Source organism: Syngnathoides biaculeatus, chromosome 10 (genome assembly GCF_019802595.1).
Source record: "Syngnathoides biaculeatus isolate LvHL_M chromosome 10, ASM1980259v1, whole genome shotgun sequence".
Classification (NCBI taxonomy): domain Eukaryota; kingdom Metazoa; phylum Chordata; class Actinopteri; order Syngnathiformes; family Syngnathidae; genus Syngnathoides; species Syngnathoides biaculeatus.
The window spans coordinates 24,529,323-24,554,501 of record NC_084649.1 but is presented as its reverse complement, the minus strand read 5'-3'; the positions used below and the strand labels follow the sequence as shown (position 1 = coordinate 24,554,501).

Genomic DNA, 25,179 nt, shown 5'->3' with positions numbered 1-25,179 from the left:
ACTTTTACACAAATTAGCCCCATCATCACATAAACCGCAGGGTTGAAAGCGTGTGAAAAAAGTTAAGTCATAATTAAGTACTGTACAGCCAATTAATTGATGCAAAAAGTGTGGGGATTACATTTTTTTTTTGAGGGGGGGGGGGTTGTGGGCTAATCATGATCATTGGCATTCCGTTCATTTCACCGGCAAAAGACGATTGAGCATCGGCGTCACGTTCCGGATCCGCTTGCCGTCCCCGCAGCTGGACAAGAGCGAGGTGACCACTCTCAGCCTCCCGTCCGCCGGCAGCCATGGAGGCTCCGACAGCAACATCAGCGCGGACGGCGCGGCGGGGTCGGCGTCCGGCGGCCCCCCCGAGGCCGGGGCGGGCTGCGGCGAGCCCCAGCGGACGCGGGCCGCTCTGGAGCACCTGCAGCAGAAGATCCTGAAGGTGACCGAGCAGATCCGGGTGGAGCAGGAGGCCCGCGACGACAACGTGGCCGAGTACCTGAAGCTGGCCCACAACGCCGACAAGCAGCAGGCCTCCAGGATCAAGCAGGTCTTCGAGAAGAAGAACCAGAAGTCCGCGCAGACCATCGCGCACCTGCACAAGAAGCTCGAGCACTACCACAAGAAGCTGAAGGAGATCGAGCAGGTGAGTCGTCGCCAAAGCCGCCCACGACCGTTTAGAACCAATGCCGGTTGCCGGGAAGATTCTCTTGGACTTGAATTTGGTCACAGTAACGAGGAACTGTCTCAATTTCTTTCTCAAATGAAAAATTGCGGTTACTGATGCTGGAGTGGTACACAAAGATGGGACTGGATCCGGTCTTGTTCTCCATGGTCCCAATGTTCCCGTTTGCTTCCCTCCGTCTGTCCAGAACGGACCGGCCCGGCAGCCCAAGGACGTCCTGCGGGACATGCAGCAAGGACTGAAGGACGTGGGGGCCAACGTCCGAGCGGGGATAAGCGGTTTCGGCGGGGGCGTGGTGGAGGGGGTCAAGGGCGGAGTGTCGGCCCTCACTCACACCGCCGTGGTGTCCAAGCCCAGAGAGTTCGCCAGCCTCATCAGGAATAAGTTCGGCAGCGCCGACAACATCGCCCACCTCAAGGACACCCTGGAGGACGGCGTCGGGGGCCACTCGGACGACGCCCCGACCCCCCGCGCCCTCAGCGGGAGCGCCACTCTGGTGTCCAGCCCCAAGTACGGCAGCGACGACGAGTGCTCCAGCGCGACGTCCGGCTCGGCCCCGGGCAGCAACTCGGGAGGGGGCGGAGGGGGCGTGCTGGTCCCCACGATGGGGAGTCCCAGACTGGACGGGCACCACACCACCACCACCATCACGTGCACGGCTCGTGGGACTCGCTCCTGGAGGCCTTGCAGGAAATTAAAGCCGGGCAGGCCCACATGGAGGACACCATCGAGGACATGAAGGGCCAGCTGCAGAGCGACTACTCCTACATGACGCAGTGCCTGCAAGAGGAGAGATACAGGTAGACCACCCCCTTCCGCTCTTAAAGGGGTACACTCATAATTACAAACACAACACACACCTGCAACTTTATATCTGCGGGCGTGACTGGTGGACCACACCCGTACATTTTATATCTGCGGGCATGACTTGTGGACCGCACCCGTACATTTTATATCTGCGGGGGCGACTGGTGGACCACACCCGTACGTTTTTTATTTGCGGGCATGACTGGTGGACCACACCCGTACATTTTATATCTGCGGGCATGACTTGTGGACCGCACCCGTACATTTTATATCTGCGGGCATGACTGGTCGACCGCACCCGTACATTTTATATGTGCGGGCATGACTGCAGGAACACACCCGTACGTTTTATATCTGTGGGCATGGCTGGTGGACCACACTCGTACTTTTTATATCCGCGGGCATGACTGCAGGAACACACCTGTATGTTTTATATCTGCGGGCGCGACTGGTGGACCACACCTGTACGTTTTTATCTGCGGGCATGACTGGTCGACCGCACCCGTACATTTTATATGTGCGGGCATGACTGCAGGAACACACCTGTATGTTTTATATCTGCGGGCGCGACTGGTGGACCACACCTGTACGTTTTTATCTGCGGGCATGACTTGTGGACCACACCCGTACATTTTATATCTGCGGGCATGACTGGTCGACCGCACCCGTACATTTTATATGTGCGGGCATGACTGCAGGAACACACCTGTATGTTTTATATCTGCGGGCGCGACTGGTGGACCACACCTGTACGTTTTTTTATCTGCGGGCATGACTGGTGGACCGCACCCGTACGTTTTATATCTGTGGGCATGGCTGGTGGACCACACCCGTACGTTTTATATCTGTGGGCATGGCTGGTGGACCACACTCGTACGTTTTATATCCGCGGGCATGACTGCAGGACCACACCCGTACGTTTTATATCTGCGGGCATGACTGGTGGACCGCACCCGTACATTTTATATGTGCGGGCATGACTGCAGGAACACACCTGTATGTTTTATATCTGCGGGCGCGACTGGTGGACCACACCTGTACGTTTTTTTATCTGCGGGCATGACTGGTGGACCGCACCCGTACGTTTTATATCTGTGGGCATGGCTGGTGGACCACACTCGTACGTTTTATATCTGTGGGCATGGCTGGTGGACCACACTCGTACGTTTTTATCTGCGGGCATGACTGGTCGACCGCACCCGTACATTTTATATGTGCGGGCATGACTGCAGGAACACACCTGTATGTTTTATATCTGCGGGCGCGACTGGTGGACCACACCTGTACGTTTTTATCTGCGGGCATGACTGGTCGACCGCACCCGTACATTTTATATGTGCGGGCATGACTGCAGGAACACACCTGTATGTTTTATATCTGCGGGCGCGACTGGTGGACCACACCTGTACGTTTTTATCTGCGGGCATGACTTGTGGACCACACCCGTACATTTTATATCTGCGGGCATGACTGGTCGACCGCACCCGTACATTTTATATGTGCGGGCATGACTGCAGGAACACACCTGTATGTTTCATATCTGCGGGCGCGACTGGTGGACCACACCTGTACGTTTTTTTATCTGCGGGCATGACTGGTGGACCGCACCTGTACATTTTATATCTGCGGGGGCGACTGGTGGACCACACCCGTACGTTTTATATCTGTGGGCGCGACTGGTGGACCACACCTGTACGTTTTTATCTGCGGGCATGACTGGTCGACCGCACCCGTACATTTTATATGTGCGGGCATGACTGCAGGAACACACCTGTATGTTTTATATCTGCGGGCGCGACTGGTGGACCACACCTGTACGTTTTTATCTGCGGGCATGACTTGTGGACCACACCCGTACATTTTATATCTGCGGGCATGACTGGTCGACCGCACCCGTACATTTTATATGTGCGGGCATGACTGCAGGAACACACCTGTATGTTTTATATCTGCGGGCGCGACTGGTGGACCACACCTGTACGTTTTTTTATCTGCGGGCATGACTGGTGGACCGCACCCGTACATTTTATATCCGCGGGCATGACTGTAGGACCGCACCCGTACGTTTTATATGTGCGGGCATGACTGGAGGGGAGTGACTGAAATCTCATACGCACACCCGCACAAAAAAAGCCAATCTGAAGGAAAACGTTGATGATAATGAAGTACAAAAGTGACTTGTTGGAAATTGCAATCCAGGTACGAACGACTTGAGGAGCAACTGAGCGACCTGACGGAGCTCCACCAGAACGAAATGAGCAATCTCAAGCAGGAGCTGGCCAGCATGGAGGAGAAAGTGGCCTACCAGTCCTACGAGAGAGCGAGAGACATTCAGGTACGGGACGGACGGGAAGCGGCGTGCGCTGCTTGCGATGTTTATGGCGTACCCCCCCCCCCCCCGGCTCGTAGGAGGCGGTGGAGTCGTGCCTGACGCGCATCACCAAGCTGGAGCTGCAGCAGCAGCAGCAGCAGGTGGTCCAGCTGGAGGGGGTGGAGAACGCCAACGCTCGGGCACTGCTGGGCAAGCTCATCAACGTCATCCTGGCGCTGATGGCCGTGCTGCTGGTCTTCGTGTCCACGCTGGCCAACTTCATCACGCCGCTGATGAAGACGCGGGCGCGGGTGGGGGCCACCGTCCTGCTCACCGTGCTGCTCTTGGGTCTGTGGAAGCATTGGGACTTTGTGGAGCTTTGGCTTCTGCCCGGCTGAGCTGCCCACCAGCGGAGAGTCGTCCCCCCTCCCCAAATTCAGACACCTTTGGCCTATTTCCTTCTCCTTCTTTTGGAAAATCACTCAAACCACTTCAGAATTCCAAAAAAAAAAAAAAAAAACTACCAAGCAAGAAACCGTTTTTTTTTTTTTTTTTTTTTTTTTTGGCGGATTTGCTGCCCACTGTCCGTTTTCATTTTTTTTTTTTTCACCTTTAGCATTTACTACAAATGAGTCACTGAGAACTAAAGCGGGCTAACTCGTTTATTGGTCATCCGCAGAAATTAACAGACATCCTTGAGATTGGTGTAAATCATATTTTGACTTATAGGGGTCAGCCCATGATTGCGATCAGCACTTATTTCAAATCTTGGCATGTCTGCATGCTCGTATAAGTGAATGTTATTCTTCATCTTTTATGGAATACAGTTACATTTGACATATGATTGATTTTATATAATTACCGTCATTTCCCGACCTGCAAGCCGCGACTTTTTTCACACGCTTTCAACCCCGCGGTTTATGCGGTGGTGGGGCGCTAGCGTTAGCGCGGCTCTAGCGTTAGCACGGCGCTAGCGTTAGCAGACCTGGTTATAAACCACGGTACACAGAAAAAGTTCAAATAGTTCAACGCTAGTGCCGCGGTAATGCTAGTGCCGCGCTAACGCTAGCCCCACACTAAGGCTAGCGTCGTGCTACCGCTAGCGCACCTGGTTATAAATCATGGTTCACAGAAAAAGTTTAGAGTTCAACGCTAGTGCCCAACTAACGCGAGCACCGCGCTAACGCTAGCGTCACGATAACGCTAGTCATGCGCTGACGCTAGTGCCACGCTAAACATAGCATTGTGCTAACGCTAGCCCCACGCTAGCATTAAACTCTTTCTGTATACCAAGGCTTATAACCAGGTGCGCTCTGTAGGCCGGGAATTACGGTATTGCACTAACAACCGTGATCGTTCTACTGATTGTCCTGCAATTTGGACAAAAGAAAAAAGGAGTTAGGCCACTCTAGTTATCAGTGGCTAAAATAGTATTTGACACGCTCTGCGGTGATGTTTGTAAAGAAAGCCAAAGGGATGGGGGGGATGGGGTTGAAACGTGTTGGTGGTGGTGGTGGGGGGGGTGCTATACCCATGAATATAAAAAAGAAAGAAATAGCAGCCTTTTGCCACAAAACCTTCAACAATCTCATAGAAAGCCCCCAAAAATGTAATAATAAATTCATGAAAAGCGATAACATCAGAACTTTATTTGGGGGGGTCATCAAAAGTACTTCACACGGCGGAAGTTGCGTACTGATACTCAGTCAACATGAGTTAGAATGTGATTGGTTTGCTGGGATAGGCTCCAGCCCTCCCGTGACCCTTGTGAGGATAAGCGGCTCAGAAAATGGTTGGTTGGTCCATTCTGAACATTGATCTTGTAAGAGGGTGTGCGCACTTGTTGTACGTACGCCGTCATTTATTTCTCGTCCTTATTCTTAAAAAAAAAAAAAAAAAAATTGAATTGTGCAACTTACAGCTCACGTTAACGATAAAAGTGAAATATTTTGGATATATGAAATGAAATATGGAATTCCAAACACTCCCTCTGGCCCAGATATTGCCCCCCCCCCAAAAAAAATATATTTTAGGATGCACTACGAATTAGCAGGGAAGGACTCACGAAGGCCAACCTTCACGTTGAAGGAAACGGAGGATTATTATTTTTTTTCTTCTTGTGAATGTTTACGCGTGTGCGCTAGCACATGTCGACATTTCAATCGACGGCGATATTGATTTCCGATCGACGCCAGGGGATACGCTCGCTGGACACTTTATTAGGTAGACCCGGACAGAAAATGCAATGCGACCCGATCCAGAAAATCGTTCCAATCGTCATGAAAGAAATTTCAATTCAATTTTCTATATTTTACTGAATTCACCAATCAGGCGAATGAACACCTACGGCATGTGGTGTTATTTTCTTCTGTGGACTTTATTTTTTGTGGCGTCCTTTTGTCAAATCGTTGACGTATTTCTGGCCTCAGCTGCCGTTGAACAAAACGTTTCGTCGCTAAAAATGTCTCCCGACCGCGTAAACAATTTCCCCGCCGCTGTTGTCGACCCGCTTCCGCCACCTTCGTCGAATGAACTGGCATGTCAATTTGTGTCCAAGTTTGGATCCAGTTTGCAAAAAAAAAAAAAAAAGAACAAATAAATATTGCTGTTTTCTTGCAAATTGTGAGAAATGTGCTACCCCTCCCTGCTGGGACCACAAACCAGACTAAGACGAAGGTCGCCATCCGCCATCTTGATGCTCCCAAAACAAACATGGCGACCTGTGCAGCGACAGCGATTAACTGCGTCAATCCCCAGTTTCGTGGCTGTGAGAAAACATTCCAGAGGTAAATTAGAAAGATTTACTTTGACAAGTTTGCGTGTAAAGGTTGTTTTGTTTTATTTTTCGATGAGCTAAATTCACTTGAACAAAGTTTTGTTTGCGGTTGTCGTTGTTCACTGTTCACTCTCTGCTTCACCTTTATAAGACGACGGTTTTTCGTGAAAATGTGATGTCAACATTTACCCAAACTTCACCAGTGGATAAGCAAGACTTTTCTGTGATTTAAAAAAAATGAATTTCATAATGTAGAACTCTGCAAATTGAATTTGATTTTCAAATGCGAGGAAACAAGTTAAACTTTTCTGTCTGAAATAGTGACAACAAATGAACAATGCGTTTAGCATGTATTTTCCCATTACCAGTCCTTATTTACAAAGATATATCTAACTGATTGACTTAAAATTTCATGTTTTTATGAAAAAAAAAAAATGATTAGTTTTTCGCTACATGATGATGACAGTGCTTCACAGCGTATTTTGAGATATGCAAGGTTTCTTGGTAGTCACGGTGTTCTGTCTTCCCTTTGCACTTAGCCTTTTTTGGCTTACCAATTAAAAATCCTTCATGTTACCAGAACAAAAAGTGAAAAAATGTCAAGCTCACGCGACAAATTTTAATTCTACATGCCAAACTTTGAGGGAAAATCCCCGCCATAATCCAACCTGTAAACCAGTGATTCCCAAACAGTGTGCCAGGGTACATTAGTGTGCCGTGGAAAGTTATCCAATTTTATGTAATTGCTAAAAAAAAAAAAAACCCAAACATTTATTTCAAGAAATAATGTATCTTTATTTATGTATTTATGCCAGTGAGGCACAATGACAGAACAAAAAAAAAAAAATCCTCCTTTATTAGATATCGGGAAGTACACGCAGTAATTAATCAATCCATTTTTGGTGACATTTACTTTTGTTGGTGTGCCGTGGGATTTTTCCAATTGTAAAATATGTGCCTTGGCTCTATAAAGGTTGGAAATCACCGCTGTGAGCTGTGTCCTCCACGCTTTTTGGGAGTACCAAGATGGCGGGCAGCTGGCTTTCTGAGTGACGTGACGTCACATCCTAAGAAAGCGTAACTGGATTGGCTGGGTGTCTGGTTCTGACCTGAAGTAACCCTGCCTGGGGTCACAGACGGTGAATTTCAGACATCAAATTTTCAGTGCCATTTTTGATTAATATTCTAGTGGCGCATATTGACTGACCGTAGACAGCTTGCATCTCAAAATAACTCCAAAGTCGGGTCACTCATATCTCAAAGGCACCACCGCGCTGTTATGTTGCGACGAGAGGAAAAGGGCGATTGGGGATTTGGAGGAGGCAAAAACGGGTGAAACGCACTGGAGAAATTGCTTCATGTTTTTAATAATTACTGTCAGGCAAACCCATATGACCTTTACATCGATGACATGTATTCTTACAGTACACAACAGAACTCACCTGAACCTCTAAGCAGTTGGACATTCATCGTCATTAAGATTGTTTTCTGACTTGGAGCTGACAAATGTAGTGTGGATTCGACTCGTATCAAACAAGCGTTTCTTCTCGATTAGCTAGCAAATTCTAGAGACTTTGATAGAAACAGCAGAGTAGAAAAGAAAAACAAAAACTTTCCTGATTTGATCTTAAATTCCTTTCAAGGCTTAAGATTTACAATATATTGCTTTGAGGTGCTAAAACGTAAGGTACCAAATGTCTCTTGGAAATAAAGATTTCAAAAAAAAAACATTCATAATCACTTCTGCAGTGGCTTGTTTCCATCGTCGGCCTCGTCTACGCGACGACTCAAAAGTGGGAGAGGGTGAGAGAGTTTTTGTTTGGGAGCTGCCATGTAGAGAAAATACAGGAGCGAAAACAAAATAAAAATTAAAAAATAAGAACAAAAATCACAAAGTTGGGACCAGCCAGACGAGCGCCTTCTTCCGAAAAGTTTCCGTCGCTCCGAACGTTCTTTCCGCTTCCTTTATGGCGGCCCACCACCCAACGAACTCGCCGAGACGACATCGCGAAGTACGCAGGAACGCGCCGGGAAAAAGTGACATTTCCTCAATCGAAATCAAATATTCAAAAATGGGCAAAAAAAAAAAAAGAGAAAAAAACCCAACAAAAAGCAGAAACCGACGCAACACGGTCTGGACTTCTACGAGTCGTCTTTCAAGTAAGCTGGTCCGTTTCGAGGAGCGTTGATCCTCCGTAAAGCTACAAAATAAAACATCATCTCTAGTGATATTTATTTATAAAAAAAAATAAAAAATAAAAATCCTGAAATCCAAAATCGGCGTTGTACTGTGTTACATGTAAAATGCAGTTTCGGGTATATGACCCTGTTCGGTTCTCAGACCCGACACAAATGAGATTTTTTTTTTTTTTTCCTGTTCTAAAAGCAAACATTTCAGTGGATGTTCAGCAGGGCAGGAACCGAACCCGCGCGCGAGGTCCGCTGGTCCCGCTGGCGGACAAACCTGTGGCTTCAATTTCGGAAGTTTCTTCGCAGACGCGAGCAAATGAGGTTCGAATCACAGTGGCTGATTCACCTCCACCAAGTGTTGGTTGGCTATTATTTGAGTTGTCGGGATTACGAAAAATAGAAAACATATTTTAAAAATCAACATTGTGGTGGCACGCATCTATTTTTGATGACAAAGGACTGGAACCAAACTGCATGTGGGGGAAAAGGCATACAGATGGGAATAGTTATACGGTTGTAAAATTATGTTTCTTTTTGGTAGTTCATATTCCAAATCATACGAGTGACTCGCTGTGATGACTTAACAGGACAAGCTTAAAGTCACAACTTCAACTTTACTTTATGATGATGTTTTTCATACTTGTATCGTACTTTTCGATTTTGCCGTGGCCCTAAATAGTCCTTCGTACATTAGAAAGAAAAATGTCCTCTTCCTTGGGTCCAATTAACTTTTATGTCCTTTTAAAAGAATTTGGGCTGAAAATGCCCAGAATGTCCTTCTGACTGGCCTTTTTGCCAGGCACTTGAGACGGTCAGATTTGTCATTATTAAATTGGGCGGCACGGTGGGATCAGGGCTCACAGTTCTGAGGTCTCGGGTTCTTGGTGTGATGGTCTGAGCGCTCCCCCGTGCTGAAAAGTCTCCTCGTGATGAATGCGCATGCGTTACTAACAGGGGAACTCTGGGTACGTAGCGGATGCTTACTGGGAAATCTCCCGGTCTCATAGTTCCCCTTCTTCTACATAAAGGGAGCTAACATACGTTATATCCTAACATTAAAACAAAAGTTGATTTAAAAAAAAAAGATGCGTTTGTTGTGTTCGTCTATCTGAGACGTCCACAGCAAACTTGAACGCTCGGCGACAAGTTGTCTGATGGCACGTGTTGAAGCACAGATGTTTACAAAATATGCGCACAAGCGAATTAATCACAAGGAGACGTTTCAGCACGGGGGAGCGCTGAGACAGTCACACCGGATGCCTGTGTGGAGTTTGCATTTCCTCCCACATCCCAAAAACATGCAGCATTAACTGGAGCCTCTAAATTGACCCTAGGTGTGACTGTGAGTGCGGCTGCTTGTCTCTATGTGCCCTGCGATTGGCTGGCGACCAGTTCAGGGTGTGCCCCGCCTCCTGCCCGCTGGGATAGGCTCCGGCACTCCCCGCGACCCTCGTGAGGATAAGCGGCTATGAAAATGGATGGATGGAAATGGACGCCACAGCGTCAGCTATTTCAAATATCATTTGCGAGTGGTTCCAAACTGCCTAGCATACGTTATGGAAGGGGACCTTTAAGAAATGTATTTTGCCGTGTAATAAGTCCGACATGGAAGGACAGACAGGAAAAAAAAAAAAAAAAAAAAAAAGAAAAGAAGAAGATGGCTTGTCAATTTGTGGCAACCTTGGCGGAGGTCTGTGCAACTCCAGTTTGGACATTTGTCAGTTTATGCTACGTTTACACTTCGGGGCGACCGTGCAGCCTGCAGATTCCCGCGAGAACTGCGACCAAACACGGGAAAAACGTGCATCGGTCGGTCGCGGCAGAACGTGAGAAAACTCGATGGGACTTCGGGACGCTGGTCGGATAAATTTGCTTCCCATTGCGCCACGTTTTGTGCACGCGGGCACCGTTTCTCGGCTTCACCGCATTTCACTGAGGCCGACACGCGTACTAATCCACATCGCTTCGCCTGTGGCAACAATCGCGGTTTCCCACGTGCGCTCGACCTCACCCCGCCAGATTCCGTCCCGTTTTCGTCCACGACGGCCTGAAACGCGATCGTTGTGCCCGCCGGGAGCACGACACAAACGTTAGTCCCTATTGCTATTTTCGGTGACATCTGCGCGCTAAACTAATTTCATGAATGCGAAATCAGGCTCGCGGCGACGAGTCCCCTAAGCGGACCTCTGGGTGTAGAAGAGAATGTAGGCCTGAGTGTTGCACACTTCCTCCACACTGCAAACCTTCATCTCAGAGTCGTTGCAGTGGACCCAGAAACCTGAAGGGGGGCCCAGGAAAGCAGTTAGCCTCGGTGTGGCGTTCGAGACAGCTCGTTCGTTCGGGCTCCGCGCCGGCGCGCTCACCTCCTTCTGTGTTGTAGCAGTATGCGGTGTAGTGCCCTGAGCCGAAGCCTTTGCCGTGGTGCATGACCACGGCCGACAGGTCGTAGGTGTAGCCCCCTCTGTGGACAGGGTGACCCGAGCCCGTGCAGCAGTAGGGTTTGATGCTCAGAACCTGGTCGAAGGCCACGTGGACGCCGATTTTCTCCCGATGGTTTCTCCCCGACCACCTGCGAGTGCGACGCGGCGCTCGTGAATGTCAGCGTCGGGAAGTTCTTATTAGTCCACGTAGCTCGGGAGATAATCGAAGAACGAAGATGCGAGTGGGAATGGTCGCCCGTCCCTACGTGCCCTGGAGCCCCTCGCTCAAAATTCAGTCGGGATCGGCAGCCACGTTTGGAAGTAAATATGTGCCACCGGGATTTCAATTTCAAATGCCACAGAAAACAAGATTTGAATTTGAAATGTAACGTGATCACATTGTCTGAAATTCACCGTCTGTGCCACCAGGCAGGGTTACTTCAGGTCAGAACCGAACAATCGGCCAATCCAGTTACGCTTCCTTTAGTATGTGACGTCACGTGACCAAGAAAGCCAGTTGGCCGCCATCTTGGTACTTCTTAAACGTGTGGAGGACAGGAGTTACAGTTTGGATTATGGCGGGGTTTTTCCTCAAAGTTTGCCGTGTAGATGACGGGAATTGAATTTGAAATGTAAAGTCAGCACATTTTCTATAGATGCTACAATTCCTTGTCTGAAATTCACCGTCTGTGCCACCAGGCAGGGTTACTTCGGGTCAGAACCGAACAGCCAGCCGATCCAGCTACGCTTTCTTAGTATGTGACGTCACGTGACTAAGAGAGCGTAACTGCGATTGGCTGGCTGTTCGGTTCTGACCTCAAGTAACCCTGCCTGGTGGCACAGACGGTGAATTTTAGACAGCAAATTTTTGTCGGTTGAATTGTTAACATTGAAAAGTTACCGTATTTTCCGCACTATAATGCGCACCTAAAAGCCTCTAATTTTCTCAAAAGCCAACGGTGCGCCTTATACATGGATCAATATTGAGCCTTTAGTGTGGCTCCATCTAATGGTTGCATAATGTAACTCCAGCCTCTACTGTAGCGTCTATTCTATGCGCCTTATATGGATTTTTTTTGTTTTTAATAGGCCAATTACTAAAGGTGCGCTTTATAGTGCGGAAAATACGGTACACTGATATACAACTATTGAAAATGTGATCACGTTACATTTCAAATTCAAATCCTGGTGGGGCATATTTACTTCCACAGCCAAGACCCGATTGAGGATAAGTGCATTACAAAATGCAAGGATGTAAATTGGATGAAATTGTTCATTCTATACAAGTGGCAAATATTATTCTTCCACGTCTACGGTGACTTGAATATGTAGACGTCACACCATCCTCAACAGGTTCCCCCCCCACGTCATTGTCCATGGGCTCATTGGACGGTCTCACATGTCAATCACTGCTTGTGCACCACTGATTGGTCACAATGTCGCCCTTTGTTATGATAGTCTGTGCAAAATATCTCAGTGGGAGTGGCAGTGAAACTGCACACCAACAAACTACAATTACTCAAAGTACAGATTTAAAGAGTTTGTTGAACATTGATCTACATGAAAGAATGCACATTTATTAAAAGATTTCACGCGTCTCAGCAGAATACAAAGACACTTGCCTGAAGCGCTTGAGGTGCAGCCGTAGAACCTGAGGTAAGCGGTAGATCAGAAGCTGCTTATGAGCTTCTGAAAGAACTAAAGGCTTGTGGGATGTTTTCCTTCTTCTTTCTGATCACATGAGACAGAGATGACTAATTATTATATGGAAATGGCATCACTGGAGAGGAATGTAAAAAATATAGCAATGGGGCAAACATCTTGAAAGTTTAATTTTCAATTTCTATTCGTTGGACTTGAATTTGTGCAGCTGCAATTCACGTGTTCTCGAGCATTTTTAAATCCTAATGAAGTACTTGGACCGCGGTGTAAACTACAATTACAGTGGAAGGAAAAAGGATTTTCTTACATTTTGCATAAACAGGTCATGTGAACCCCAAGTATAAACAATCTACTTTTTTGTGTTACTTTTTGTAATAATAAAAAAAAATGCTTTTTTCCTCCTCGTTATTTCTTGTTTAGTTATTCTACACTTTTGTTAATCATAAAAAAAAAAAAAGTTTACAAGGCTGGGGGCCGAGTCGCTACAGATACAACAATGCACTCCCAGCCTAGCCTACTTGACTACTAAAGCATACATTTTAAGCAAAAAATAATTATTCCTTAAATTATTTTATTATATAAAGTATTAAAGCTATACATGTATTTCTACTATGCAGTTTATTATCAGGAAAAGCTAAAAAATATCCTTAAAAAAAAATGTTTAGGCTTGGAACGGATTATTTCCTTTTCCATTCATTGTAATGGGAAACATTGATTGGGTTTTCGAACAAATCACTTCTCGACCCCATTTCTGGAACGGATTGCGGTCGAGAACCGAGGCATTACTGTATATAATAATGAATCCATCAGGAAATGTATTCAATTGACAACGGCCATTTCCTGCTGGAGAAATCAGATGTTATCGGAGCAGCAAGGCTGCGCTCACTGTTGCAGTGGTTGCAGGCATAAATGCTGCCTTCAAGCGCTTCCATCTCGGTGAACTTGGACAGCATTTCGGTGAGGGTGCAGCTGCGCTGGTAGGCCGTGGAGCCGGAGCCTTTGTTGACGCTGTGGTAGCGCTCGGGAAACTCCAAAGATAAGTCCCAGAAAGGCTCGACTGTGTTCGACTTGTGCTTGCAGGACAGACACGTCACCTGGAGAGAGAAGCGTCGGAAAGGGACAAAACTTGCTTTTAGTCAGGGAATTCAAGCTGGTCTCGCTTTTTGGAAAACATCAAACAAGCCTGCGAGGAAAACAAAAGCACATGCATCACTTTGAGCGGTTCAGAAACAATACAATACTTATCTAAGAAGGAAAAAAAAAAAATTATAATCACCAGTCATCACTTTTATCAACGTGAGCAGATTGCTTTGATGTGTTTTGCTAGTTGAACAGTTTTGCTGAAACCAAATCAGATAATGGAAAAGTGGAGACGTGATTGGAGAATAGCTAAGTGGCCCTGTGAGGCGAAATCCAATGAACCTTTCCGACCTGTCAATCACTCGTACAATAATAGCCAATCAGATAGCCACATTGTCTTGACACGCCCCTCTCGCCGTATTGTCCCACAAGAAATGCTGGTTGTCAGTAGCGTGCGCTTGGAAAAGTTCCTGTTACGGAAAAAACGGTCCTCGGATCCGCTTGGGGAACGCGCAATTCCGATGACAGATATCCGACTAGGTAACAAGGGGCCCGCTGGATTCATTTTCCAAAGCCTAAAACACAGTTAACGAAGTGTCTACGACGGATTAAGGCTCGCGGAAGAGCGCACGTACAACTAAATGTGGACAATATCAAATAATATCAACTGTATGTTCGAAGGTAAGTGAGGGAGAAGTATCTTCTCTGAGTTTGATTGAATTACTTTCAGTGCTTTACACATTGCAGGAGAACAACTTACACTTTGTTAGCGTATCACTGACCTGCTGAGTGAAGTGCGTCACGTTTTATGCCGAAGAGTCGGGTTAGTGATGCAGAAATGCGCCATGTCATGCAAGAGAAATGTCCATTTTCCTATTTGTATCACATCGGACATTTAAGACAGAGCACTGGCTTCCATTACGAGCCAAGTCGAATAAACTCGTGATCTTTCCAAGTAAGAAGTACTCACCCTGCTTTACATGCGCAGTACGATTCCACTATTTGATCCTGTTGGATTCCAATATGAAGATTGTGCCGTGTCAAACTTTTTTTGCATCGATCGCCAACAATTTATTATAACTCTGACATTAGGTCCTGCTCCGTCCAAAAACTTAATTCCGTGTAGAAATCCTTGCGTGAAATAGTTGAGACCTCTCTGGAGAACTCTCTTCAACAAGTCTGACGTATTTCGTAAAAAAAAAAAAAAAAAAAAAACATACCCCACTATTATCTGGAATACACGATAGAAAATCAACTTCTAACCCAAAATGATCTGGAATACGCGATAGAGAATCGACTTCAAACATGTTCTGGTCAATCGCCATTTTGGAAGCTTGTGGGACACGGCTAAGGGGGCGGAGCTCAAGATCGCCAGTCGGAAATGTCCATTGGTTAAAGAAACAGTCCTTCTTCTGTGATAGTAGTTTAAGTGCTGGCGATTCTGAAGAGCAGATTCGACTGACGTAGAAAAACAGAGGATGAAATCTGATGGGCAAATCTCACAACATAGACAATGAACGGTTGAAACGATATTCAGATTTCATGGAAAGAAAAGTAGTCTTTAGGTTGTAAATGTAGGTAAATGCTTCTGATTGCGTTTAGGCCAGGAGAGACGGCCCAGACAGGCCCTCAGCGGATCTTATAACACAGCTGTAGCAGAATTTCTGCCTTTCCAAAGAAAACCTTGCATTCTTTTGTCTCACCTGGCTGAGTAGCTGCCCGTGAAAGATGGTGTTCAGCACCTTGAGCACTTGTTTGGAAAGCTTCCTCTTGGTGATGGGGATGACGATCCGCCGTTTGGAGCCCTCCGTGTCCAGCTCCTGCTGCACCTTGTCCAGCAGCTCGCACAGGAACTCCTGCGCGTCCTGCTGGTCGTAGCCGCGGAAAGCCGGGATGAGGTTCCACACGGAGTGCAGCATGGCGAAGGGGGACACCAACGACCAGCGCCCTGACCACATGACCCTGAAAAGCGTATGCAACTCGTGGCACAGAGACATCTGCTGGCGGGTGGAGCCGCGAGGCTCCTTGGGCTGGACCAGCTCGGCAGTTTGTGGTTTGGGCGGGGCGCTTTCCTTCCTGCCCGCCGTCAGATTTCCCACGCGTCCCAGGGGACACGAGGTCAGCGGCGGTAACCCGGCCACCGCCTTCACCCCTTGCGAGTGGTTGGTCTTGGCCAGCAGCTCCTCGGTCTCGCACAGGTCCAAAGTGAGAAAACACTCCCTGAATTTCTGCAGGTGACTCAGCACTTGCAAGATGGAGTTCATGTAGCACGTGTTCCCCAGGTTACGCAGACCCGTGACCCCCGGGGCGAGCCGACGGCGGGTCGCCGAGTGGGCCGAGTAGTACCGTCTCAGTTTTGCGGCCCTGCCGTTCGGCGGGGGCTTCCGCGGCAGGGACAGGAGAGAAGGCTTCCTGGGAAGAGGCGGGGGAGGAGGAGGTAGCCGTTCCGGAGGGTCTCGAAACTTACAAGGGATGAGCGTGATGGTCGAACGCGGCGCCTGAGTAAGTAGCCGAGCGCTCTTTCTTGGGGGGACGTTGCCCAGCTCTTCCAAGAGTCTCCTTTTCACCTCCTTCTTTTGCCTTTTCGCCTCCTCCAGCTTCTCCTGGCGCTCCGTCTGCAGCTCCTGATGTTTGCGCGTCCACCTCTGAAGCATCTTGGCGAGGAGGGTTTTCCTCCTGTGACGCAAGGCCAGCTGCATGGGAGCCTGCGGCGCGCCCTCCCCGCCCCGCTGGGCGCACACCCGCCAAGCCGAGGAGCGCAGCGAGCGCGTGCCGGGACTCCTAACGGTGGAGAGGGCCCCCCGGAGGAGTTTGAGATCTCCCTCGGCGTTGTCGTTGAGTACATAGTCCCCGCAGGCGAAGCAGAAGACGTCCAGCTCCCGCACCTCCATGGCCAGCGGGTGGCGGGACTCCTGAAAGTGTTTGAGCGAGTGCTCCTCCATGAAGCGTCCGCAGGCCACGTGGGAGCACTTGAGGCAGGCCCACACCGAATCGGTGGTACTGCAGTCCACGCAGTGCCATTTCTGCGGGTTGAGGATGGAGTGGTCCTGGCCCAGGCGGAGGCGCACCACGTGCTTACAGCGCTCCATCGCTCCACGTGCGCATGTGGGGGGTGGGAGGGGGGGGGGCCTCAGCGGTAGGACGCGCGTCCTCTTGCCGAGCAGCAGGTCATTCTGCGGGATGCAACCGCACCGTTTGATTAGATAAAACTTTAAAAAAAAAATACTACAAAAAAATCTAAATAACATCAAATTAGGGCTAAGTGCTGAAAAAAACTGTACTTAAATATTCAATTCAAATGCATTGTACATAAAACACATACCGAAATAATAAATGTTTCGGCAGTCCTCGAAGACAAACTAAAAATGTATTTAACATTGTTTTTGGGGTGCTGACTCACAAGCGCTAGACGACACACCAGAGTGGGAATATTTTCTTAAATGACCATAGATTCATAAACAGTGAATGCCAGGTTTTTCCTGCATATAAAATATACGGTAGAGGCAGCTGGCTCTGGCTAATTACTGCGTACAGAGCTCTTTATGACTCCAATTAAGATTCAGGTAGATGTGAAAAAAATCAAATACATTGGGCAAAATTCACCATATCGCGGGACTTTGACGGTATGTTATATTTTGTGGAAAACTTCCTAAAAAAAAAAAAAAAATCATTACAAGGAATAAAATGTACATACTACTCTTAAGAGTTGAAAACGTGCCTAATAATATATGAGTCGTTTTTAAAATGATGGTACAGACTAACAGGAAGGTGGGGAAGATTAATGAGTCTGACGAGGGTCATACAGTTTTAAAATATGTAGAATGTCCCTAAAATTGTGGCCACTACTTCCCAATTTCTCCAAATGCGGAAGTGCTCCGGAATATAATCCATGCAATAAACAAGAAATTATCCATCCATCCATCATTTTCCATATCACTTATCCTCCCTGACTAGAGTTGCGGGCAGTGGAGCCTAACCCAGATATCAAATTGGATTTTTCATTTGTTAGACGATGACGTTTTTAGTTTGGAATAGTAAAAAGTGTAACGATGTCATTCTGATTAGTGGTCATTCGTTATTTTTTACGGCAACTGTCGTGTTATGTCGATTGGACGACACGACAGAATAAATTTTGGAAGTCATGAGCTCTATACCACAGTAATATTTTACTTGCTACATTGCATCCATTGTCCCAATATTACTTTAGCATAAATGGACTATATTTATTACTTACCACAGCACCAAGATGCAAAATCTTAGTTTATTTTTCCTCTTCCTTTATAATAGGTGTAAATTTATTTTAATACTTTCTCAAAGCTACCTCCTGTAAATGATTGTACTTGTGGGTGCCCCTATAGAGCTCGTGCAACTACATCATAAAATCACGTGACTTTTGTTTTCCTCGCCATATTGCCGGTCAAGCGAAGCATTGTTCAATGCTAAGTCAGTTGGAGACGACACGGAAATATGTCTTGTAGCACGACGCCCAGAGTCTTGTCTGATACCGTTGAGGTGAAAATAAACAAAGGTACCTGGAAAATTTTGATAAACTCGACATTGAGGCCCCGTATTTAATGCAGAAATTTTCTCCGATAAGAAATTGGACTGTTAGTTCGCTTCCGCTTGTCTTGGACAACTGGATGTGCACATGGATCTGGTGAGTAAGTCGTCGAAATGTACACAGAAAAGTTTGAAAGTATATAAAAGTCTGGACGCATACGAATACTTTGTTGCTGGATCTGTTCTCATCAGGAATAAATCCCACATGGTGACGGTTTTGACGGCTCAGGAACGCGGAAGCGTGTTCGGCCGCACTTTAACCTTTGCCGGAATCCATTGATCTTTTCTGCTAGTATTCAATACAAATACCAATATTTAAATAAATGACCCCTGGTTTTACACAAACTCGCATTCATTAACTATGATTTAAAAAAAAAAAAAAAAAAAGAGGACAGGAGTGGTCTCCATGGAACATACACGGAAGCGATTGCGGCCACACTTTAACCTCCGTAAACTTCTCTGCGACAGACATTTTTTTTTTAAACACGCATTGTTCTCAAATGAGCCAACTTGGCATGATAAATACTATTTGGTAATTTGAGATTGAAAACAATAATTCCAACCTGAAATGAAGCGATCGCTACACAGGTGCGTTTGTATTTTCATCCATCATGTTTAATTACCGTAATCATATTGATATTTTCTGGTCTTTTCAGCTGGTATTCCATCAAATGATCTCTTTGAACATCCGTCTCGTCTGTTGTGACAACCAACACCGCAACAGGTCTCGGGTATTGTAAATATTCTCTTGAACGTGATAAGTAAATATACGTATGACCTCTCACAAAGTGAGCAACGTTATCTGGAATTGGGAAAAATACAGATTATAAGTGAGAGGAGAAAAAGAGGACGCACTTACTGTAACAAATGGTTGACTTGGTCAGATTTCAGGCAGAACATCACCAAGTTCGAAGGGAGCGGCAGCATTCGGAGCAATCAGCCATATCCACCGTCGGCAGCAGCACCTACCGGAACATTCTAAGGGGAGATACGAGTCAAACGTGAGTCGGCGTAATAGAACTTCAAATGCACACAAAGGTAAAAAAAAAAGTGTGCAGAACATTCAAACCCCCCCCCCCCCCCCCCCCACACTCCCGACCCAAACCACTCCACCCCCGCCGTCAAATTCATGTCACGCTTCCTGCCGGAGCGTCTTGTGTTCTCCAGGAACTCTCGAGTTTAATCTGCATGCCTCGGACAGGATTTGGACAAAACTAGTTGGGACTCGGGGAGCTTATCGTGCGGCCACTTCAAGGTTCACATTAGCGGCGCCATTGTGCGAAATGCGCAGCAGTTCAACTTTTAACTGAAAAGGAACAGGGGATTCCGACAACGAGTGGAAAGCATCGGCAATTGAGAAAAGAAATGCAAAACTATTTGTCGTATCCTTTTTGTTTTTAGGTAACAATTTAAAACGTGAAGTTTGAAATGGTGTTTTTCATTGGACAGCAACTACAAAATTGATATATCCTTAAATCTAAATACTAATTTTGTTCTCTAGACATGCAAATGACAACTGCTGACTTTTTTCTTTGCAAATGCACAGAAAAAACACCTGATGCACCCCGGATGGTCCACTATCAAATACTTTGAATGCACATTTTTTGATTCAACAAGCAGATGATCAAAACAACCCTTGTGGCACTTTTGTGCAAAAAAAAAAAAAAACAAAAAAAGCAATGTGCAGTCTTGGAAGGTTTTGATGTAATAAAAAAAACAACAACAAAGATTGATTTTGTGCTTTCCGCGCGCGCGCGCAAAAAAAAAAAAAAAAAAAAGAAGCATGCTGATGGTCATGAATATGTTCTTAGGGGCTGATTATCTAAAGCGCAAGTCTTCCTTAATCACATCTGTTGAGCTCGACACTTTTATGTTGTGAATAATGTTATGTTTAAAAATCAAAGAATTACGTGGACCGCCGCAGCTGATCCCGCGTGGGATCGGATTGAGCGCACGTCCGCCGCGGTTGTTCTAATCCCGATTGTTCCGTGCGGTTCTTTTTGCCACCGGCTGGCGAACGCCATGCTAGGCTACCTCGCCGCCTCCACCTCCGCGTCGAGGCAGAACAAAGGGGCGTGAGGGAGAAGAGCCCCGCTCGCTCCCTCTCTCTCTCTCTCTCTCTTCCCGAGAACATCCAGCAACTTTGTTGAGGCGGCGCGGCCACCAAGTTAGCGCCCCCCCCCCCCCCCCACTCCGCTCGCTCCATGCTAACCTGGCGAGAAGGGAGCAGCCGGGCTAGCGGCGCCGAGCCGTCCCCGAGGGCGCCGACGGATAAACGCGAGGCGGGGAGTCGCCGGCGTGCCGTTCTAACGCAGAAGCGGAGAGTTCCCGTCGCTCCCGTGTTGTGAATTGAAGTTGACCTAGCCGCCGTTGTCGCTCGCCGACGCTCAATGCCCGCTTAGCTAACACACTGCGCCGCTAAGCGTGCACAAACTCCCCGCTGACATCCAACGCTTTGTTTGCCAAGTAACGAAGAAAAGATCGTGATAAAAGGAATTTAGCTAAGGGGAGGAGGGGGGACGTTACCATCGCCAGAACGCATCCATCCGGCACACCACAGATGAAGGGAGGGGAGAAAAAAAAATCGCTTCTTGTTGTCCTCACTCAGATTGAACAACCCAACTCTCGACGCGAGCCCGGACTCGGCCGCTCTCATTGGACCGAGGCTGAGCGGCAGCCGGCCTCCCATTGGCCGAGCGGCGGAACAACAGGCAGCAGGATGGACCGGCCGTCTGCGGTCCGTCCGCCCTCCCACCGAGGCCACATGGAACAATAACCGCGGCCCGGAGCCCCGAACTGGGCCGAGGAGGAGCCTGACCCCGGTGTCACCCGCTCTGGTTCGTGTTCATTTCGTTCCGCGTTCGAAAGATGTTGCAGCGTTCAAGCAGCAGCAACATTCTGCACACCGTTGATGATTATTACATGGAAATAACTCAAATAACCATTAATTACACTGAAGACTCTTTTCAAACTGATCAATTTGATTGTTTTTCGCAAATAATCATTAACTTGGAATTTTATGGCTGCAGCACGTTCCCAAAAAGTTGTGACCGCCAGGGTCATGGTTACCACTGCATTACATCACCTTTTCTTTTAAAAACATTCGATAAACGTTTGTGAACTGAGGACGCGAATCATTTTTTCTTTTTAAGTGGAATTCTTTCCCGTTCTTGCTTGATGTACAGCTTCTTCTGTTCAACAGTCCGGGGTCTCTGTTGTCATATTTTCAGTGGGAGACAGTTCTGGACTGCAGGCAGGCCAGCCTGGTACCCACACTCCTTTACTACGAAGCCACGCTGTTGAAGCATGTGCAAATTATGATTTGGCATTGTCATGCTGAAATAAGCACGGGCATCCAAGGAAAAAATGTTGGTTGGACAGTTTCTCCAAAACCTGTATGTACCTTTCAGCATTAATGATGCCTTCACAGATGCCACTGGCACTAACACAGCCCCCTACCATCACAGACGCTTACTTTGGAACTTTGCATCCTTAACAGTCCAGATGGTTATTTTTCCTCTTTAGAGTTCACACAATGCTCACAATTTCCCCAAAACAATTTGAAATGTGGACTCGTGGGACCACAGAATACTTTTCATCAGTCTGTCCTAGTTGAGCTGTGGTCCGGAGAAGCCGGCGGTGTTTCCGAGTGTTGTTGATAAATTGCTTTTGTTTTGCATAGTAGAGTTTTAAAATGCACTTATGGATGTAGCGCTGAACTGTATTTCCCGATGTTGTTTTTCTGAAGTATTTCTGAACCCGTGTGGTGATATCCTTTACACACTGACATATTTTTTTTGATCCAGTTCCGCCCGACCGATTGAAGGCCACATTCAATGTTCAATGTTGATTTTCAGCCTTGCCGCTTACATGCAAAGATTTCACCAGATTATGCAGTGATGAAAATGTTTAATTCATATGAAAACTGTTCAAAAACAAACTTTTATGGAATATGGCACGGGTTTCGTCTTGAAAAGTACCAAAATAGGGATACTGTATCATATAAACATTATGTCAGTGCATCCCGAGTTAAAACCTAACCTTTCAGTGTCAGGTTTTCAGCCGTGACCCACCACCAAAATGTAAAAATCCAAAATCTGTTCTCCGTGTGAACCTCACAAATGATTTTTCTTTATTCTCCACCTGTTTTTTTTTTTTTTTTTAAATACAAAACCTGCTCATCAAATGGATTTATACAAGATGTTGTGGTTCCATCAATGGAAGTAAAAAGCCAGACTTTATTATCAGATCCAGGCATAGTTTCTTGATCCACAGGACCAGAATCAATCAATATTAGGAATATAACACCCCCCCCCCCATCCCCCAGTAATGTCAATTCAACGCACGTTACTGCCTTGAATTTGCAGTTTACGCAGTTTGTTGAACAACTCCAGATACTGTGCCATGGTGTCAATGCAGTCAGCCGGTGCAAAAATGCCTTCGGGCTTGGCAGCAAAAGCAGACGGCAACTCCGGTACGCTGGGGCCCAGGAATGACAGCATAAACTCCTTCATGAGGTTCCAGCAGTCCCCTGGAACCACACAGGGACAATATTCCACCTGTGGAGAGAGTAAGTCCAGTTACAACATGGTGGGGTGGCTGGTAGGGGGGGGGGGGGGGGGGCATATTTGTCCATACCTCCACTGATATTCCTCTGGCGCTTGAGCTCATGGTCACCGTGCCGACTTTGATCAGGAAGTCGCAGTAGCGATAGCGCGAGCCCCGACACTCCACTTTGTGACCCTTGGCGTTCTGGAAGTGACTCTTGAGCTTGACCATGAGAACGTCAAAGTTGGCGTCAGCTACCAGACACGGTCCGTTCTCGAACTGAGCCAGGCAACTCAGGGGAGTTTCCGAGTTGTGCATCACGTATAAAAGCTTGGAGGGCTGACCTGGAATACAAAGGTAACACTCACTTTCACTGCTGGTTTATGTTCGGTGGAATGATAATTCAGATTTTTTTTTTTTTTTTTGAGAGGTGGGGGGGACTTTAGAGGGCAAAGATCCATAATTGTTAAGTTGAAATCCATGCCACACACCTCACTAAAATATTAATTACGTGAAGAAAATTAATCAGCTGTAGCAGGGGTCTCAAACGCAATTTAACTTGGGGGTGCTGGAGCCCGAGCCTGACTGCGGCTCAGCTTCGGCGCACATGGATTTATGTGGAATTAAAATTAGAAATTAAAAACAATCCCATCTCCTCTAACATCTTTTTTTTAAACAAAATAAGATGAAGGACGCTGGTGTTTATAACCTGTGTGTAAAACCTCTTTAAAAAAAAAAAAAAAAACTCCTTGGCAACTGCTGTAACTTTCTCATTGAAGATTGTTTCTCTGCTTGCATCAACCCCGGTCACTGTCACACGCCCGATAGCCAACTACCCCACCGTGATTGGTTTGCTCCGCGCACAACACCGTAAAAGTGCCATCCATATAAAACTCAGGGGCCGCACTACCATTACACTTTCATATTAAGGTGGGGGCCGCAAAATATCATCCTGCGGGCCATTTACGTCCTGCGGGCTGCATGTTTGAGACCCCTGAACTATAGCTAAAATGTAATTTTTTTTTACGTTTGTAAAGTAGTCAAATAATACAATTATGTATAATAACATAATTTACAAAGCTCCTCCATGTATGTTTCTGATCATTTGAATGGGCAAACAAAATATTGGGTCAGAAAAACAGCCGTGCTTTCTGAGATTTCTTATGCTGAGAAGAAGTGCGCAAAATAATAAAAAGAATCGGTAAACTATTGCATATTTTAGCACACGTTTGGACCCAAGCGAAATGAAATAAGTAACAAGATTTACCGCCGACACTTCCAGTTGCATGGTACGTCTCACAGTCAACACAGAAGCTGCCCTGTTTCACAGCCCCCAGCTGCTCGAGTTTCTTGTGGACCAGGTCCACTGTCTGCTGCACACTCTTCCCCTCTGCCACCGGGACTTGGCACACGCTACATCAAAAACAAACATTTACATACGACAAACAGCAAATTGACCATGCATTTGCAATTGCATCCCTGAAGTCAGTGTTTTGCAAACACTACGCCAGATCGGTTAGGTGTACCACGGGTAAATTATAACATTTCTGGACATATTATTAGCTGATTTCGAATAATGGACGTCGGTTCATCTTTCAATGTCAGTGATGTATCGTGACAAGGAGATGAATAATCGCAGGAGGTACACGACCTGATTACATTCATGCACCAGCAAATTTGAGTCAATTAAAACGAGGTCACTATTCTTATGGTATGCAATACATAATTGTTCAGGAACATTTTATTTGGTGGCTTGCTGTGAGATTTCTGGCATGTAAAATATGTGCGTTGGCTCAGTGGGAATGATTGCTTAGTGAGGTTAGTGAATGAAAAACGCGACACATAATGCAGAGGGCTTGCGCGAGGCGCGTTAAAACGCAACTTGTTAGCAAATACTATGTGACAATTTTAACCGTAGATAGTTGAAATGTAAATAAAGAAAGTATCTCACCAAGTAACCCCCATTAATAATTTCCTCCAAGTTACTTTTTTCTTCGGTTTAGCTTTAATACTTCCGGGTGAAGTTTTTCTTCGGCTTGTTTATTGAACGTGAAATTTTGTCTTCCGGTTAAAAATTAAAATAATGAATTAAATTATACTTGTAGTAAGACAACATTGATGGTAATACAATATTTATGCAATTTGAACG

General features: G+C 46.6%; 3 protein-coding genes and 1 long non-coding RNA gene across 5 annotated transcripts; 2 read left to right on the top strand and 2 right to left on the bottom strand.

Moving 5' to 3' along the window:
• The first annotated feature begins 176 nt into the window (after window positions 1–176).
• tmcc2 (transmembrane and coiled-coil domain family 2) lies at window positions 177–4,268 on the top strand. The gene is given in 5 exon segments (XM_061832602.1): window positions 177–637; window positions 864–1,334; window positions 1,337–1,476; window positions 3,683–3,818; window positions 3,893–4,268. Coding segments are annotated over 4 exon segments (1,008 nt in total). The 5' UTR covers window positions 177–637; window positions 864–902; the 3' UTR covers window positions 4,193–4,268.
• A 175-nt stretch (window positions 4,269–4,443) lies between these two features.
• LOC133507686 (uncharacterized) lies at window positions 4,444–20,101 on the top strand. The gene is made up of 5 exons (XR_009796872.1): window positions 4,444–6,580; window positions 19,139–19,213; window positions 19,367–19,520; window positions 19,650–19,864; window positions 19,984–20,101. It is a non-coding gene; the product is annotated as an uncharacterized LOC133507686 (long non-coding RNA).
• Window positions 7,918–21,090, bottom strand: usp49 (ubiquitin specific peptidase 49). 2 transcript variants are annotated; one of them, XM_061832988.1, is made up of 8 exons: window positions 21,009–21,090; window positions 19,342–19,460; window positions 15,626–17,095; window positions 13,729–13,936; window positions 12,803–12,911; window positions 11,124–11,329; window positions 10,945–11,038; window positions 7,918–8,396 (listed from the first exon to the last, which is right to left on the bottom strand). In XM_061832988.1, exons 3-8 carry the CDS (start codon window positions 17,009–17,011, stop codon window positions 8,246–8,248), a joined length of 2,154 nt encoding a protein of 717 aa, XP_061688972.1. In that variant the 5' UTR covers window positions 17,012–17,095; window positions 19,342–19,460; window positions 21,009–21,090; the 3' UTR covers window positions 7,918–8,245. The 2 variants fall into 2 exon arrangements, with proteins under 2 accessions (XP_061688972.1, XP_061688975.1); XM_061832991.1 differs by lacking the exon at window positions 21,009–21,090 and having other exon boundaries at window positions 8,256–11,038; window positions 19,342–19,461.
• Window positions 21,091–22,817: 1,727 nt separating this feature from the next.
• Window positions 22,818–25,133, bottom strand: med20 (mediator complex subunit 20). Its single transcript, XM_061832997.1, has 4 exons — window positions 24,982–25,133; window positions 24,298–24,443; window positions 23,121–23,374; window positions 22,818–23,041 (listed from the first exon to the last, which is right to left on the bottom strand). The coding sequence occupies exons 1-4, from the start codon at window positions 24,993–24,995 to the stop codon at window positions 22,820–22,822; spliced, it is 636 nt and encodes a 211-aa protein (XP_061688981.1). The 5' UTR covers window positions 24,996–25,133; the 3' UTR covers window positions 22,818–22,819.
• Between the last annotated feature and the right edge of the window lie 46 nt (window positions 25,134–25,179).

Coding starts and splice junctions, on each gene's coding strand:
- usp49 (XM_061832988.1), bottom strand. CDS start 17,011: ATGGAGCGCTGTAAGCACGTGGTGCGCCTCCGCCTGGGCCAGGACCAC. Junction 13,937..15,625: donor ACGGGCAGCTACTCAGCCAG/GTGAGACAAAAG, acceptor TTCTCTCTCCAG/GTGACGTGTCTGTCCTGCAA. Junction 8,397..10,944: donor ATTCTCTTCTACACCCAGAG/GTCCGCTTAGGG, acceptor TCTACATGGCAG/CTCCCAAACAAAAACTCTCT.
- med20 (XM_061832997.1), bottom strand. Junction 23,375..24,297: donor TGCAACTGGAAGTGTCGGCG/GTAAATCTTGTT, acceptor TTTGTATTCCAG/GTCAGCCCTCCAAGCTTTTA. Junction 23,042..23,120: donor CCAGAGGAATATCAGTGGAG/GTATGGACAAAT, acceptor CTCTCTCCACAG/GTGGAATATTGTCCCTGTGT.